The 19,351-nt window shown below is 41.8% G+C and overlaps 1 protein-coding gene across 1 annotated transcript; it reads left to right on the forward strand.

The window, feature by feature from the left end:
* Positions 1–102: 102 nt before the first annotated feature.
* Positions 103–15,178, forward strand: PFN4 (profilin family member 4). Its single transcript, XM_063440857.1, has 5 exons — positions 103–186; positions 1,880–2,008; positions 2,885–3,019; positions 14,499–14,604; positions 14,928–15,178. Exons 2-5 carry the CDS (start codon positions 1,892–1,894, stop codon positions 14,954–14,956), a joined length of 387 nt encoding a protein of 128 aa, XP_063296927.1. The 5' UTR covers positions 103–186; positions 1,880–1,891; the 3' UTR covers positions 14,957–15,178.
* The last annotated feature ends 4,173 nt before the right edge of the window (positions 15,179–19,351 follow it).

A 19,351-nucleotide genomic window follows, 5' to 3' on the forward strand; every position in this document is an offset into this window, starting at 1 on the left:
TTGCTATAGCAACGCGTTGTTCTGTTGACAGGTGTCGCTCTAGGAATCTCTCTCTCTGACTGACGTCCAGGGTGACCAATCAGCATTAGGGGAAAGTGCTTACTCAGCAAATAGGAACTCTCCAATTCTGTGAGACCCGCCCCTCCATGTCACATGGGGGTTATACCCAGACTGGAGGAGGGAGAGGTGAGTCTCATGGAACCCAGTGGGATGAAAGTCACTAATTCAGACTGTTACTGGATTGCATTGTGCTGATCCACTTATTGTAACTAATCATCACCTGGAGTAACATTGTAACTGCTCACAGCATCATAGCAGAGTACAATCATTCTATTATAATTATTTATTGATAAGGTTTATCAAAATTTATAAATATTTTTAAGTTATAAAATGAGGGGGGCAGTAAACAAAAAGGGGGATCACATTCAATAATATAATATTATTGTAAAATATTCAATATATGAAACAATTATAAAATGAAGTATCAGAACTGGTCAGTTAAGGGTCTACATTATAGGGAATATGCAGGTTTAATATTGTCTCCCCAGACATTCCATTATATACAGGAATAGAACATTATCCACCATGCTAATTGTAAAATCCATTATTGATTGATTATTTTTTAATTAATTTGTAAGTATACATAGATGTATAAATGACAGAATCTACAATGTTGCTATATTAATAGAATTAAACAGTTATGGGGATGGGCTAGACATACATTTGTATATACATACATTGAGAATTGTGAAAAATGAAATTAGAAATAAATGAACCTTTTAGTTTGTTGTTAGGCTGGAGGCGCAGACAGTGAGGTTTTGTTAGTGCAGGTTTCCTGTTGGAGTTGGTGATGTTATAAATACAGATGTAGTGAATTTTAATAGAATTCCAGGGTATATTTTAAATCAGTTAGATTTAATGTAACTGTTCTGATTTTGGCTATGGATGTAATCATCATTTGTTTACAGATATGCACTTTGATGCTGCTCACACATCCAGCCTTATACAATGTTGGGAATAGCCCCAATCATGTACTTTCCTCAGGTATACGTGCTCTATTCTCTTTTACCAGGTGATAAAAGCCCTTGGTGTCACCTTTGGCCAACAGTAAAATGACATGTCCAACAGCAATGGAGAAAGCACTGCTGGAGGTTAAAACCCTTTCAGTCACTTACCTGAATGCAGCACCGATGTCCCTCTGTCCCGGGTCAGGCTCCGCCCACTCTCCTCCCCCACTGACTAAAAGTCGACAAAGCACCCGGGAGTCCGTCTAGTGGCTGTCTGGTAGATAGCCACTAGAGGAGGAGTTAACCCTGAAAGGTAATTATTTTAGTGTCTCTCGGAAACTGCAGTAATTACCACTGTAGGGTTAAGGGACATAGGACATTGTACCCAGACCACTTCAATGAGCTGAAGTGGTCAGGGTGCTTACGGTGTCCCTTTAAATGTGAAATTCACTTTGAATTCTCACTTTAGTGAATAACTCTGAGAGTTATAATAGTCAAAACAGTCATAATAGCCCAGCTGGAAAAATTGTATAAGTCATCTCTGCTTTCCATTCTACTACTTCATGCCTCCCAACTGTCCCAATTTCGTCAAGTGAGTCCCCCATTATATATTCCTTATACACATCGTATAATGGACAATACACAACATACTCACAATATACTATATTCTTGGCGTGTCTGAGACCAGGAACTGTTAACAAGATATCAGCTTCAGAAATAGAAAGATAGAAATCTTACTAGTGACTAGTGGCTAGAAGACATTTTGAACTAAGTGCCACTTTGACAGGTCCATCAGAGAGCTAGGTTCATTTTACTCTATTGAGAATTTGAACCAGCTGAAACTTGCTAAATAATGTATCTTTATTTTACAGGACTAAGGAACAATGAACCAGATACAAAATTTACTCTATGATTCTCTGATAAGAACTTCTCATGTAGAAGGTGCCGTTCTTATCAAAATAAAGGAGGGGCTAATGTGTGTGTCACCCCCACGTTTTAACGTAAGTAGAAAAATCACATGTTGAAAAAAAACTGTGCAATCAGTAGACCATACGTTTTAGAACACAAGTCATAGTCCAATAATTCAGTTATAAATGGCGTGCACTCACCTAAAAGCAGTTGCTTTTAGTTGCCCGTTTTTACATTCCCTATAGATTCCAGCACGTATGGACTTTGCCGACGATATTAGTTCATGGGAAAGTTGCCGAACCCATGTTGGTGAGAGGTATGCTCTGTTGTCTAATAATTTGTGCGGTTTTCATTAATCTTCTCTGACCAATATTTGCTCCATAGCAGGGTTATCCATTTAATATATTCCTGATGTGATTTTAAATACATTTTGTGAATGTAAGAATTCAAAAATTGTTACATTAGAATTCCCCCTTTTTTTTTTTAAGATCCTTTGTTCCGATACCTCAATTTGCACACATATGCACAAACTGCACAGACATACAAAATCACTAGAAACACAAAGACCCTGTCATTGGCTTCATTGTGGAATAGCTACATAGGGTGCAGTTGGAACCCAACTAAGAGATTCAGGCAAGAGAGACCAGCACCACCAGAAACATAGATACAGTTCTGTCCCACTCTAGACTATAAAAGATTATAGACTCTGGGCGTGATCCCCACTGTGGAAGGCTTTCAACTGGGAAACGTGGGGTGCAAACTACCATGGACCTCCAAAATGCATTTTAATTATTTTGCTTATAGGAATTCTCGTAGTACGACATTTTTCCATGTAGTATTTATGATTTGTTTTTTTGAAAAAGTGGATGTTGTTTTCTATGATCCTTTTGGAGGAATTTGAATAAAAGTAATGTAATGGCTTTTGTATTGTTTAGGTTCGATGGTGAAGTGTTGTGTTTGCTTTCCAGGTCCCACCTCAGCAAGTCCAGCTGATTATTGATGCTTTTAAAAATGTGGCTGCGACAAGAAAGGAAGGGATTTACTTTCGGGAGAAGAATTACAAATGCATTCGTGCTGATAAAAATTCTGTGTATGCAAAATGTGTAAGTTACCATTTTCGTTACATGCTATGGACATAGAAACATGTTTTCTTGACCCGTACTTTCCGGGATTTGGGAATCCGACATGAATGATTTCCAGACAATAGGCATAAATTCACTTAATAAAGAGATGACAAAAACTAACAAGGTCATTACATTAAAGGACCACTCTAGTGCCAGGAAAACATACTAGTTTTCCTGGCACTAGAGTGCCCTGAGGGTGCCCCCACCCTCAGGGACCCACTCCCGCCGGGCTCTAGGGGAAGGAAGGGGTTAAACTTACCTCTTTCTCCAGCGCCGGGCGGGGAGCTCTACTCCTCCTCCTCTTCTTCCTCGCGACGTCATCGGCTGAATGCGCATGCACGGCAGGAGCCGCGCTCGCATTCAGCCGGTCGCATAGGAAAGCATTCATAATGCTTTCCTATGGACGCTTGCGTGCTCTCACTGTGATTTTCACAGTGAGAAGCACGCAAGCGCCTCTAGCGGCTGTCAGTGAGACAGCCACTAGAGGCTCTGGAGGCTGGCTTAACCCTCAGAATAAACATAGCAGTTTCTCTGAAACTGCTATGTTTATAAAAAAAAAAGGGTAAAAGCTAGCTGGACCTGGCACCCAGACTGATACCGGAGAAACTGACGGAAGCGAAGCACAGAGAGATGGACACAGGTTTCTTCAGGAAGGAAGAGATTCTTTATTGGATCACCGATCGGGACTCAGAGGGACTAACGTCACCAAAAATACAGCAAGTTCTGAGCCCCGGACAATAGTGCAGGCTCCTTATATAGGCACATAACTCCTCCCATATTAAGCTCCACCCGCACATTCTCTTGACCAATCAATACAAATAAGAATTAACTTCCTGCTTGACCGCATGGCCTGTCCAGCACAATGGAGGAGGGGAATACTACATCCTGTATTCTTGCACATGCTCCGTACACTACTGATCGTATCTTGCCTCGTGCAACCAACTGATCGATACGTCAGCATATGCACGTACACATGCCACGTGGTAATCTCGGCCTACTAAATTTATTTTTACCGAGATTCCACCACATTCCCCCCTTTGATGCCTCTTGATATTTCACAATTACTTGAGGCATCACTTAACCTTAGTTTGCATACACCGCAGGTTACCTTGAACCAGACCAGACTTATCTTATGATGTGAATCTTCAACACTCATCTTCCTGCATTGGTTCTCCCTGATCTAGAGCCTCATATTTATAAATTGCCATTATCTGTGCAGCAGCCTTCCTCTCTGCTATATTTTCTATCAGGCTTTTCACAGACCTAACTACTAAGGGTATAAGACACGGCAGGAGTAGACACAACATTAAAATCAGTAGGACTCCACCTACCACTGCCTTAAGCCCTCCAAACCACTCATACCAGCTACCAAACCAACTGCTTGGATTATACCCTTTCCATACCTGAGTAGGCACATGCGCTAGTTTAACCATATGGCTAGTAAGCTCAGCTATTGCTTGCCCTTCGTCATCTATTTGAAGACAGCAATTGCTCAGGTTAAACTTCCCACATACACCTCCCTCTACTGCCAAAAGGTAATCCAAGGCTAATCTATTTTGGTATACTGCTGTCCTCATCCTGGTATTATGCTTCGCTAGAAGATTGAGCGCTTGTGATGTCTCGTTAGTAATAATCTCAACCACCGCCTGTAATCTTATAATACGGTTGAGCATATAAATAGGGGTTCTATAACCAAAGGTACCATCCTCTGCCCACGTGGCTGGCCCATAATAATCTATAATACGCTGGGGAGGCCATTCATTATCTTCCCAGGCGCCTATCTCTATGGGTCCCCTTTTCTTCCTATGATTCACATCATACACTTTAACACCTAAAGTCTCACCTGTTTCAATAGGTAACAAGAAGAAAGATGGTTTGAGCATACCCAACACACATGCCCCTTCCCAGTCCTGTGGCAACTCCGAATAGGCTTTCTTACCACAGATCCAGTACAAATTTGCTGGGGCTTTCCAGGTAGATGTGATGGATAGGTCAAACCACACACTTTAAATTGGCGTATCTAGCAAACGGGTTAGATGGTTCTGAGACATTTGAAGCCGACCACCAAGTTGTATTCTTTGTATCATCATCATAAGCTTTTTGCCCTAGACAAGTTAATTCTCCTACAGAAGTATTATACATTATTCCTTTCCTTGCTATGCAAACATAACCTATGATGGAGGTCTTTAATCTCCACTCAGATTTACCTCTAACACTCATATGATAATCGGCTTGTGTAGATATTAATTGGTCAACTGCCTCAGAACCGGACATTACCTCCTTTGCTTCCCAAGGCCATTGGTCTCCCATGTTAGTACCTCCACACACATAGTAGTTGGTAACATTAAGACTACCGGCAATACTTTCGGCTAAATCAATGAACAGGTTTTTAGCATTATGGGGGATCTTATTATCTATACTCATCTCTTCATAAAAGGAATGGTATACTTGGTGAGTTTGGGAGGATACCGTATCAGTCTCTATCCCTATAAACAATACTGTCCCAGGATCTAAACCCGTCCCATATATTTGAAACCCAAATAAATTACCATATTTGTCTAAAAACTTGTCGGGGTTATTTATAAGTATATGGACTGGGTTGCATTCCATAGACTTACAATATGGGCTGGTAGGCAACTTAGTCACTATCATGTCCTTGTCTACTGTCTGTCCCCAAGTTGCCCACCCCACACAAGACCAATATGGGCAAAAGTTATAATCTCTATTTGGGCATCTAGGACTCACATATTTATTTTTACTACTGGGACAAATATATTTATCGTTAGACCCATACGTCCTCTCCCATCTAAGATCCCCACATACATTCCACGGCTTTTTACCACTTGATATCGCCTTACACGCATCAAACAGCAGAACACCCGAAGAATGTACGGATTCTAATACTGTCTTGTTAATTAGGGTCCCCTGAGGATCTCCATTCCTGAGAGTCAACCAAATTGTACGGGGTTGATACTCTGGACTGAAGCACTTAGGTTCTCCTACTCCTAAATGGCACACACTATATTCTATATAAAGGTATCTACATCTTGATACATCTCCTTTACACTCGTATTGTGAATGCCAAATTAGGGTTTGGGAAATATGGTTACCTGTTCTTGTAGTCTTAATGCATACCTCACAGCTAGGAGTGTCGGTACCTCTACCTTCCTGAATATAAAAATACACATAAATAAACATTATCAAGAACACATCTTTCGCCGTCATCCTCAGTCTTCGTCCGTGCGAAGGCACCTCAGCTTCCAGAATGTAAGGGCTGCAGGGAATGGAGTTCTGCTCGTCTTCACAGGAGTCCCTTCGAGACTTTACCTGGCTTATATACTATACGTCGGTGGGCGGACAGGCTTTATTATGGCCTTCTCACTCACGTACCAAGTCTCTGAAACAAATAAAATTTTGTAATCCACAAAGTTCCTCGTTACTCCGACTGAGTCGTGCGTTTCAACCGGATCTTGCAGGGATTCTCTGGATCTGCTGTAACTTGCCAAGAATCGACTGCTGCTGGTTTAACCCTGGAGTGATGTATCCACGGAGTCACTTCGGCTACTTTTATCGCTGTAGGGGTAGACAAAAGAACAACATAAGGACCTCTCCACTTGGGCCCTAACGGTACATTATTCCACTCTTTAATCCACACTTGGTCTCCTGGGTGGTAACTATGAACTGGGGGATAAATATTCACAGGTAATCTATCTTGTACCCATTTCTGTACCTCCTCCATAGTCTTACCCAACTCTACAACCTGCTGCCGGGTAATTCCTTCTCCCAACTGACTCAAATCCCCCCTTAAGTTACCAAGTACGGGAGGTGGTCGCCCATACATGATTTCAAAAGGAGAGAGGCCCATCCTTCTGGTAGGGGTACTGCGGATTCGCAATAGAGCTATGGGTAAGAGAACGTTCCATTTAAGTTGGGTTTCCTGACACATTTTAGCCAACTGATTCTTAATAGTTCTATTCATTCTCTCTACCTTACCAGAACTCTGGGGTCTATATGCCGTATGAAGCCTCCACTTTATACCAACCATATGAGTCAGTTGTTGTAGGCACTGATGAACAAAAGCTGGACCATTGTCCGATCCTATAGAGCAGGGTAGTCCATATCGGGGTATTATTTCTCGTAACAGGAATCTCACAACTTCTCCTGCTTTCTCTGTACGAGTAGGACATGCTTCTACCCAGCCTGAATAGGTACACACAATTACCAGCAGGTAACGATGTCCACCCGATTTAGGCATCACTGTAAAGTCAATTTGTAAATCGGACATGGGGAGTCCCCCCATAAACTGGACTCCTGGTGGCTTTACTGGTCCTTGTCTTGCATTATTTTTAGCACACGTTACACATCTTCGTACAATGGCCTGAGTCAAGTTGGACAATCTTGGTATGTAGAAATGTTTTCTGAGAGATTCCTCTGTGCTGTCTCTCCCAGAATGTGTCCCGTTGTGATAATTTTGGACAATTTCTACCGCTAGTGATGCTGGAATGACTATTCTTACATCTTCTAGCTGATACCACTTGTTCTCCAAATACTTTCCAGGTTCAGTCTTTAACCACTCCTCTTCTTGAGCTGTATAAACTGGAGTCCATTGAGACAGTGGAGTTGGTATAAGAGCAGCTATATGCCCCACATATTCCTGTCTTCCCGATTCAGCGGCACGCTTAGCTGCACTATCTGCCATCCGATTTCCTTTGGTTACATCACCATCTCCTCTCAGATGCGCTCGACAATGTATGATACCGACTTCTTTCGGCTCCCACACTGCTTCCAATAGTTGTAGGATTTCAGCTGCATACTTGATTTCTTTGCCTTCTGAATTCAATAGTCCTCTTTCTTTATACAAAGCTCCGTGGGCATGAGTGGTTAAAAACGCATATTTGGAGTCCGTGTAGATGTTCACTCTTAAACCTTCAGCCAATTGTAACGCTCGTGTCAGTGCTATCAATTCTGCCTTTTGTGCTGATGTTCCTTTTGCCAGTGGCCGAGCTTCTATCACCTTATCTATTGTTGTTACTGCATATCCTGCATAGCGGATCCCTTCTTTCACATAACTACTGCCGTCGGTGTAATATTGAACATCGGGGTTCTGGATGGGAAAATCACGAAGATCTGGTCTACTTGAAAATACTTCATCCATTACTTCCAAACAATCATGTTGACTTTCAGTAGGTTGTGGCAAAAGGGTAGCTGGATTTAAGGTGTTTACAGTCTCTAAATGCACTCTTGGGTTTTCACACAACATTGCTTGATACTTGGTCATACGGCTGTTACTAAACCAATGATTTCCTTTGTAATCCAACAACGTCTGTACTGCATGTGGAACTCGTACATAAAGTTCTTGACCCAGAGTGAGTTTATCGGCTTCAGCTACTAGCAGGGCGGCTGCAGCTACGGCTCTTAGACAAGGTGGAAGTCCGCTGGCCACTGCATCCAGTTGCTTAGACATATAGGCAACAGGTCTTTGCCATGATCCCAAGTACTGTGTCAATACTCCCACAGCCATTCTTCTTTGCTCATGTACATACAGGTAGAATGGTCGTGTGTGATCAGGTAGACCTAATGCTGGGGCACTCATCAAAGCCTTCTTCACATCTTCAAATGCCGTTTGCTGTTCTTGAGTCCATAAGAAGGGGTCGTGCTCTGTACCTTTGATAGCTGCATACAGAGGTTTTGCCAGTATCGCGTAGCTGGGAATCCATATCCTACAGAAGCCTGCTGCCCCCAAGAATTCTCGCACTTGTCTTCTATTCTTGGGTATCGGTATTTGGCACACAGCTTCTTTTCTCTCTGGCCCCATAATTCTTTGACCTTCAGAGATATGGAATCCCAGATATTTGACAGTTGGCAAACACAACTGAGCCTTCTTTCTAGACACCTTGTATCCTGCCTTCCAGAGAATGTGTAGTAGATCGTGCGTTGCTTGCTGACATATTTCTTTTGTAACTGCTGCTATCAACAAGTCATCTACATACTGTAACAATACACACTCTCCTAGGATGGACTCGAAATCCAGTAGATCTTGACTTAGAGCTGAACCAAATAGGGTAGGTGAATTTTTAAACCCTTGGGGCAGTCTTGTCCAGGTCATTTGGCGTTTTGAGCCCGTTACAGCGTTCTCCCATTGGAAAGCGAAAATACATTGACTTTCTGCGGCAATTCGGAGGCAAAAGAAGGCATCTTTGAGGTCTAAGACTGTAAAGTAAGTAGCCCCGCCCGGAATTAAAGCAAGCAGGTTATATGGATTGGGCACAACTGGATGTATACTAACAACCGCATCATTGACTGCTCTCAAGTCCTGCACAGGTCGATACTCATCTGTACCGGGCTTTTGAACAGGCAGCAATGGGGTGTTCCAGGGGGAAGTACAGAATTTTAGGATACCATACCGTATGAACTTATCCAGATAAGATTGGATGTTCTTCTTAGCCTTCTGCGGGATGTGATATTGTCTTAGGCTCACTGGATAAACCCCAAGTTTTAGTTCAATTTTAATAGTGGAATATTGCGGGCCAGTCCTGGTGGGTTGTTCTCTGCCCAAACTCCTGGTATGTTGAATAAGGACTCATCACTCCTAGGGTTTTGGCTAGTCAACGCTGTATAAAGTCGCCACTCTTCTTCCTTTGGTACGGATAATGTCATAATACCTGAAGGTCCATTAAACTTTAAGGATGTTGTTCCATTTGGTAGGAACGTAATCTGCGCTTGTAATTTAGATAGCATATCACGTCCCAGCAATTGGACTGGACATTCAGGCATATAAAGGAATTGATGTTTTACTACGTGGCCTCCCAATGTACAGAGTCGACTTTTAAGTTTTTCAGCACTTCTTCCAGTTGCTCCTATTACAGTAATAGTCCTTCCAGATGGAGGAGCAACTAGATTAGTCACCACTGAATGTTCAGCACCAGTGTCGATCATGAACGCACTCCTTTTTCCCCCTATTGATACATCGACCATAGGCTCCGCTCGACCAAGGGGGATGGAGCCCGGTCGGTATCAATAGTCCTCCATGACCGTGTCAGCCAATCCTACAAAGTCCCTGCCTTCTCTATCGCGGGACCTTTGCGCTGCTGGGAAATACCTATCTTCCCTAACACTTCCTCTGTTCCCATTGCTCCCTCTATTACCATTACTCCCTCCGGGGCCTCCTCTACCTCTCGCTCTGCCTCTAAAGTTTCCATAACCTGTCCTAGGTCTGTCTCTCTCATACTGTTCTCTTCGCGGACACTCATTTCTCCAATGCCCTTCTTCCCTACAGTATGCGCACTGATTTCTACTTAGAGGTTCCTCATTCCACTTACTATCGCCTCTATCTGGGCCCCGTCTATCTACGCCTGCGATCGCTACCGCTAGCATATCTGCCTTTCTACGCATCTTGCGCTCTTCCTCTTTCTTACTTTCTGTTTCCCTATTCATATACACTTTATTCGCTACCTCCATTAGTTGGGTGATAGACATACCTGCAAACCCTTCTAACTTCTGTAGCTTGCGCTTAATATCTCCGTAAGCTTGGCTGACAAAGGCGGAGTTCACCATTCGGGAATTATCTGCGTCTTCCGGATTAAAGGGGGTATACAAGCGGTATGCCTCCAATAATCGGTCATAAAAGACACTGGGCGCTTCATCACTTTTCTGAATCACCTCAACTGTCTTCGAGATATTAATGGCTTTCTTTCCTCCAGCTTTCATGCCAGCAATTATAGCGTCTCTATAGGCTCTAAGTTGGACCATATCTGCGCCATTAACATTCCAGTCGGGATCGGTATTAGGATAATGTGTTGCGGCCCATGCTGATGGATTGGCTTGATTCAAAGCACGGGCTTTATCCTCTAGCGCTTTAATGGCCGCTTGGTTAATCCTTGTCCTTTCCTCATTGTTAAACAAAGTCATTAATAACTGCTGGCAATCAGCCCATGTCGGGTTATGTGTCTGAACTATCGAGGTGAACAGATCAGTCATAGCTTGTGGTTTCTCAGTATACGAGGAATTGTGGGTCTTCCAATTCAAGAGATCGGTTGTCGTGAACGGGACATATACGAAGACTGGGTCAGCATGTGCCATTTGACCTGCGGCATCGATATAGGCTGACCCGGGATTCAGACGAAGAGGCATCTGATAATGTTTTAATTGTTGGGTACCAGTCAGTTGTCGGGTTAGTATGGGGCTACGTGGAAGGGCGTCAGTTAGAGGTTCCGGTCGGGGGGTAATAAAACATGAGGATGTGGGAGCTTGGTTTTGGGAAAAATTAGTAAATAAAACACTTCGAGCCGAGCTAGAAGAAGCTTGACCGGAAGTCTGAAGTGGCGCCAAATCAGGATATTCAGATCTAATGGGGGTTGGTTCTGGTTCCGGAAGGGGAGATTTAGTACGAGAGGGGGTGGATCCTGTACTGGAGGAGGAAGCGGAAGTGGATGAGGGCAATGGGGGAAGGGGTGCAGGACTTCCTGCATTTGCGTCACTTCCTCTTAAAGGAAAGTAAGGGGGCGGCAAAGGGATCTCGGACTCAGGGGGCGTGTCCAAAATGGGCCTAACACCAGTCCTAGTGGACAAACAAGTCCTAGCCACCATGAGGCGACATTGCTCCTCGTGGCATGTCTGAATCCATTTTGGCGAGTCATTTACGGCCTGTCTCCAACAATCAATATAAGGAAACTGCCCGTAAAGTTCAGGCCTACCTGATACAGCCACGTGTAAGCGCTGTACCAGAGTTGGATCCAAACTGCCACGTGGCGGCCATGCCGCAACCAAAGTAGGCCACTCCCTAGTACACAAAGTGACCAAACGTACAGGAGACATTTTAACCCCAAAATCACATGTTTTGAATCCCTTTTTAAAATTCTTCACCATACAGCCTAAGGGATCCGGAATCGTTGACTGCGACGTGCCCATACTTATCAATGGAACGTCGTTGACAACGAATACTATGCACGCGTACTATTCAACAATCACACCCGTTTCCTCTGGCAACAGCACCACGTGGTACGGTTACCAAGTGAAACGTACACAATAACACAATAAACACTCAGGGAATTCCCGTACACACACAGCTGTTACACCAGTCACTAGATAATCAATATTATGCCCTTTGGCGAAACTATACAGTCACCCACACTATAATTCTCTATATACGAATTACCCGTCTATAACACACCCCAGTAACATCGTCTTTTACAAATAGCGGTTACAGTACGGTTAGCATAGGTCAAAGCACAATTTAAGGTCACAATACAATTATTAGTGGTTATGGTGTTAAACATGCAATAGACGACAATGATTAGTACTTATATACAGTGTCAGTAAATATACAGGGTTATGGTACCATGCACTATGATACAGCAACACACTATTAACACTCTCGCTAGACGGCTGAGCTCGCGCTATCTAACAAGATATACACTTTACTAAACAATCTTTAACACATTTACAATTCCCAACTAAACTATTGGCCAGTACCTTGAATGGACTACCTAAAACTATCTACATCCGTTTTGGTTAGCCACACTGCCCAAGCACCACATATAGCGAGCTAGAGGACCGAATTTACACAGACGCCTCTTAGTCGATTACTATCAAAAATCTAGTGGGTTCCAAATTTACACGCCTTCCCACTTAGCCAAGATAGGTTGAGAGCTAGCGAACCGAATTTACACAGACGCCGCTTAGTCTCCCGGTCCCTCCGACCTAGCGAACAAAATATACACCCTAGAACGCTAGTCTAGACAAGACACCGGTGTCCGGCTAGGACTATTTACACCAGAACCCCGCCTGACTAACAAAATCAAACGGTCTGACTAAAGAGCGTTCGATCGAGCGGTGCGCCTTCGCTCCTTCCCTCCGACAGAGGGGGCAGATTCCATACACAATTCAAACCCCTTATGGGCCTACCGCACAATCGGTATACCCCTAGTGGGTCTGCCGTCTAAAACAGCAGTTGTCTTACCTCCTCGTTCCTGAACCTGAGTTCACACTCATCGACGGGGACACCCCAGCACTTCTTACGTAGAGGCCGATGATCTCCTGGACAACAGACCAGTGGCGCCGAGACGAAGGGAGGTCCACGCAGAAGTTCAGGGGTGCAGCCGTAGAGAACGTGGGCAAAGATAGACCGTCTCACGCCTCTGCCTCTCAGCTACCGTTGAACGATGAGCTTCCCGGTCAATGCACCAAATGATACCGGAGAAACTGACGGAAGCGAAGCACAGAGAGATGGACACAGGTTTCTTCAGGAAGGAAGAGATTCTTTATTGGATCACCGATCGGGACTCAGAGGGACTAACGTCACCAAAAATACAGCAAGTTCTGAGCCCCGGACAATAGTGCAGGCTCCTTATATAGGCACATAACTCCTCCCATATTAAGCTCCACCCGCACATTCTCTTGACCAATCAATACAAATAAGAATTAACTTCCTGCTTGACCGCATGGCCTGTCCAGCACAATGGAGGAGGGGAATACTACATCCTGTATTCTTGCACATGCTCCGTACACTACTGATCGTATCTTGCCTCGTGCAACCAACTGATCGATACGTCAGCATATGCACGTACACATGCCACGTGGTAATCTCGGCCTACTAAATTTATTTTTACCGAGATTCCACCACATTACCACTTCATTAAGCTGAAGTGGTCTGGGTGCCTAGAGTGGTCCTTTAATTTGTTCAAAATATCCGAACTAGAGAAATATTTTGATTTGGGTATTCTGTCTGTCTATCTATCTAATTATCCACACATTGGTTGGGTAATATCACTCGTGCATTATTCTCTATATAAATATATGGTTGGACAGGAGCTGAGGAGATAGGGACAGCAAGATTCTTTCTCCTCAGCTCTTCTGCTGGCATTTTACTACCAGGATAGGAGCTAAGCTATTGGCAGCAGCTGCAAATAGCATATGCTCCCTGGGATTGTAGCTTAAACCACCCTGGTTATAAAAACCAACGGATATAAAATATACTCTCAGTATAACGGTTTAATATGATTCCTTCAGAACTCCTCAATGGAATTATTTCCCTATATTAAATGGTATAGAGAGCATTTGTGTATGTTTGCAAGTTAGAGGCCAAAACCCAAGTCAGCTGTTTTTTATCTTTAATTTGGCCAAAAATCTGTATTTCAATGTAATTTCTCCACAGTTCCTTTATTATACCCTAGACATAAAGACTCCTTACAATAACATGCCAAGTACTCTAACCAAATCTGTGTAATCCAGTCCTCACAGACAGCCCAAGTTCTTAAAATGTACATTTCCAAGGATCTTGTGTGGTCAAGCAGGGATTTTAACTATGACCGAACAGTAAGGAGAAGTCCAATGTCTAACGTCAGATCTCACCAGTTCTGTGCAAAACAGTAAAATGTCTCTAACACAGCTAAATTGCTTTACCATGAATGTGGTTGTCTCTATGAACGTGTGTTCTGTTTTTTGTTGTTTTTTTAATTAGGACGATGACGGAATTGTGTTAGTGAAAACAAAAGTTCATATCCTACTTGCTACATACTGCAAAGGGATGTACCCCAGTGTCTGTGTAGAGGCCACTGAAAAACTTGGTAAGTTTAATAATCTCCCCAAAACTTGCATAATATCACCACTGGTTTCCAGGAAGAACCCACTCTGTACATGTCCAGAAATTGTAAAGTGACACAATGGCAGCATTCTAAGTATGGGACTTTTTTTGTAGAACCTGCATGATCAATGACCACTTACTACTATTCCAGCTGTCGTAGACGTCATTACCGGTGGTGCTCAGCAGGGGTGATAATTGTTATAGAACTCTTTGTTTATCCCTATTAGATGTATTGCACTGAAAGGGAATGCATACTGTCTTTTTATTTTCGGACTAACAGGTATTATTTATGTATTTTTTTTTTAGGTTCTTATTTTCGAGATAAGGAAATGTAATAACCCACGATCTTTCATCGGATGAAGAATTCTTACCCATGGAAGTCTTTGTAAAGACTGTTCACACCTAAGTGATGTTTTCAGAGACCTTTCGGTAGACACAGAAACATGACCCGTACATGACAACATTCATTCTGCATCGTTTGCTACTGTTTTTAAATTCAGACGCAATGTTCCAATTGCTCTACAATTGTTCCATTAAACGGATTCAGCACCTGCAAATACATGGGTTTTCTCTGAGAACTTTAGCAATGTGCCAAATAATGTCTAGAGGACCATGGAAATTTAAATGCAATATTATTTTTAATAAGGATATATGGAGTTTTTCCAGTTTGGTTTCAAATGTCACAACATCATGGAAACGAACATATGGAGTTGTTCTATAAAATGTAGGGGAATTTAGGCTTTAGATCAGGGCTGCCCAACGGGTTGATCCTCAGATGTTGTAGAGCTACAACGCCCATGATGCTTTGCATGCCTTTAGAATGCTTTCAGAATGACAAAGCATCATGGGACTTGTAGTTCTACAAGATCTGGGGATCTATCTGTTGGGCAGCCCTGCTTTAGATCAAAAATAGCCAAACTGGAAATGTAGCTGATTTGAAAAACGTTTCTAGTTTGGCTTTCCTGGCCTTAACCATGAAATTCACTTTGAATTCCCAATTAATGTCCCTTTAGTGTATAAGCCCTAACTCTACAGTCTCATCATGGTTGATCAATATTCATGGGTTTTCTTTTTTTGTTTCTGCTTTATTTTTTTAATAGTGTTTGTAAATAATATTCTGTAATTATATTAAATAGTTCATATTTTGTTTCACAAGCAATGTTATCACAATGTTTTACCCAATAAGGTCTAGAAAAGCAGAATTAATTCAAAATAATGTTTGAATGTTTTTCATTTTATTAAATGTTTATTTAAATATTTTATCATTTAATTCCAAATGACACTGCTTGCTACAAGTCTCTTAAGTAACGCAAAATACAAAGCTATTACTCAGATTAATTAACCTGTCTTTTGATGAGAAATGCAGAGAACATAGGACGTGATTATTCGGGTCACTTCAAAATATTTTAGGGCTATTTAACAGACAGGAACAGGAATGTTCACTATAAACTTTGTGTCAGTAAATGCGATCTGTAATCAGATGTTCAGCAAAAGATGAAAAAAGATTTAGAAAATTGGGCAGACTAGATGGGCCGAATGGTTCTTATCTGCCGTCACATTCTATGTTACCCTGTCATGTAATATATTTAATTTTGGGTTTAATCTATTCATTGTGCTATCAGATTTCCTAGTAGATGTGTAGATTTTTCTAAATATTTTGAAAACGACCCTAAATGGGCAACCGACTGTGCTGTAACAACCCCGGGCAATACAAAAATATAATAAAAACAAAGAAAATTAGTCCTGCGTTGCAGCAATGGCTACCGTCTTCATCAACCCAAATGTATAAACAGTGCATATTGTATTGTGCATCCTTTCTACAGTCCAGATGCTTATCCCCGATTAGAAGTTAGTTTCTAGAGAATTATAAGAGTAGCCTATTATGTCTCATTAGACAGTTTACCTTTTAGTTGAAAGCACCAACGTGAGTAACTCATGTTGAACTTCAAGGTGTGCGGCTTGTTGATGATAAATCAGCTTACACATTGCTGTCCATCTGTTATATAAATACATATTTAGATTTGGGATAGTTGCGCAGGTAAATGTTTGGTATTCTAGAAACAAACTTTATTTTTTTTCGCTCAAATTGATCATCTTGATTGCAGCAAAGGATGTATATATTTATCAGGCGATAAGATTTCTATACATTAAATTACTAACCTGCAGAGGGCACTCTATCCCCAAGGAATCAATGGTGATCTGTATTTGAGTCTGTCTCCTCTTCTCGTCTACTGTTCATAATACATCTCTGTAACACAATGCTCATCCACTTCAAGGGACTTTTAACCCCTTAAGGACCAAACTTCTGGAATAAAAGGGAATCATGACATGTCACACATGTCATGTGTCCTCAAGGGGTTAATTGCATTGGTTTGCATACATTTAATAGAATTTCCAGTCTTTTCATAGGCCTGTGAGGGACATTTTAAAACACACACACACACACACACTCACACTCACTCTCTCACTCTCTCTCTCGTTTAAGAAGTCAATAACTTTTTTTTCTTTAATAATGAAAGGACCACTCTAGGCACCCAGACCACTTCAGCTTAATGAAGTGGTCTGGGTGCCAGGTCCCTCTAGGACTAACCCTTTTTTTTATAAACATAGCAGTTTCAGAGAAACTGCCTGGCGCTCCCCGCCTGGCGCTGGAATAAAGGTACGTTTTAACCCTTTACTCTCCCCAGCGCCCGGCGAGAGGGGGTCCCTGAGGGTGGGGGCGCCCTCATGGCACTATAGTGCCAGGAAAACGAGTATGTTTTCCTGGCACTACAGTGGTCCTTTAACCAATTTCAATGATATTACATTAAATAAATGCTTCACGTATGGAGATTTGTTTGACTAGGTATAGAAGATGACATCTTTTAATTGAGTTCCATTTGCCTCATCGCTAAGTTGGGCTCTTTTGATTGTATTGCTCATAACATTAGTTAATGTTTGAGGCTCTAGAGCAGAGATAGGCAACCTTCGGCACTCCAGATGTTGTGGACTACATCCCCCATAATGCTCTTACACCCATAATGCTGGCAAGGCATCATGGGAGGTGTAGTCCAAAACATCTGCAGTGCCGAAGGTTGCCTATGCCCGCTCTAGGGCTTAAATTTCTGCACGGATATTCTCCCTGAGCTGTACGAGTGTACATGGTCTGTTCACGTAAACCCGCTCCTTCAGATATCCTCAAAGGAAGTAGTCGGGAGCTGAAAGTTCGACGCATGTGACAGCCAATTATTCTGGGAATTTCTTGAAATTATCTGCCTGACGAATAGTTGTCTCCGTTTTGAAATTAAAATTCCACTATTTTTACTTGTTGCTCCCTTTGTGAAATTACACATGATGAATCTCCCAAGACTCTCCCAAAATGTAACTAACAAATAAGTTATTCACCTGTCAAATCCTACTCTGAATTTTGGTTTACTATATACAATGAACAAAATTATAAACTTAAAATTTTTTTTTTTTTTGCCCCCATTTTTCATGAGCTGAACTCAAAGATCTAAGACTTTTTCTATGTACACAAAAGGCCTATTTCCCTTAAATATTGTTCACAAATCTGTCTAAATCTGTGTTAGTGAGCACTTCTCCTTTGCCGAGATAATCCATCCACCTCACAGGTGGGGCATATCGAGATGCTGATTAGACAGCATGATTATTGCACAGGTGTAGGGGCAAAAACAAAAGTGTTGTGTTTATAATTTTGTACAGTATATATACTATCAAGAGTGATCATGATCAAACAATACTTTACACATGCCAAAATGTAGTTTATGAAAAACTGTCCAAAGTGGTTGTTGTCGTGATAGTTCCAGCAATATGCATGCAAACCTGGAAGAAGTGCATGCACAAAAGTCCATATAAACTGCTTCCATATTTGAGCACAGTTGGACGAGTTTGTAATGCTCAGTGGTATAAAAATAGATAATAACAATAGTTGCATTATAATCTTGCATCCTTCTCTCACAGATCTATAGTAATAAACCTTAGATGAAATCATACCTATAGTCATCACACCAAGGAATATCGAGAAGAAGTAATGTAAGATTCCGGTACTCAAGCATCGCCGAAACCCAACACAAATATTAAAACGTGTGCAAGAATTCGATATGTTTAAATGACTTGAACAACAATTACAGTGTAACCGGGAGCAGAGAAGGGGTTATGTTCCACCCTTTAATAACACTGAATTTCCGTGATACCCTGAGCCAGTCCAACAGCAGTACCATTGAGTAATATACATCATATATTTAACCGGCTAAGATACTACACTATATTGTTTCTCTTTACTTCATATCATCCTGGACCCACTGGAAGTGCCTATATAGGAATCGGGTAGTGTATTGCCATAAGAGTACAGAATAGCCTGTGTTCCGACTCCGAGCCAACCTTGTAGGTTCTGCTTATGTGAGTTTTAATTTGCACAGTTGTTTAATTCACTATATTACTTATTGCACAGTGCTGCACTATTTGTTTTTATATCTCTGTTTTTTGAGATATTGTTTCATCTATAAATAACTACAGGCTGGTGTTACATTTAATTACACCCAGCAAGTGCTCCAGAATAGTGTTTTGTGATATTTGTATTTCGTTTTAGTAATCACTACATGTTCTTATTTTCACTGAAACAATTACAGTAATTTATATAGCGCCAACATATTCCGCAACCTTGTACCATAGGTAAACAAGACAAACATTTTTTTCTAACAAAACACATATGACATACGGGAATGGTAGGT

Source organism: Pelobates fuscus, chromosome 2, assembly GCF_036172605.1.
Source record: "Pelobates fuscus isolate aPelFus1 chromosome 2, aPelFus1.pri, whole genome shotgun sequence".
Classification (NCBI taxonomy): Eukaryota; Metazoa; Chordata; class Amphibia; order Anura; family Pelobatidae; genus Pelobates; species Pelobates fuscus.

Excerpts from the sequence above, each read along its gene's own strand:
- PFN4 (XM_063440857.1), top strand. The coding sequence starts at position 1,892 with ATGAACCAGATACAAAATTTACTCTATGATTCTCTGATAAGAACTTCT. Across the intron at positions 2,009-2,884 it reads TGTCACCCCCACGTTTTAAC|GTCCCACCTCAGCAAGTCCA; the intron begins GTAAGTAGAAAA and ends TTTGCTTTCCAG. Across the intron at positions 14,605-14,927 it reads AGAGGCCACTGAAAAACTTG|GTTCTTATTTTCGAGATAAG; the intron begins GTAAGTTTAATA and ends TTTTTTTTTTAG.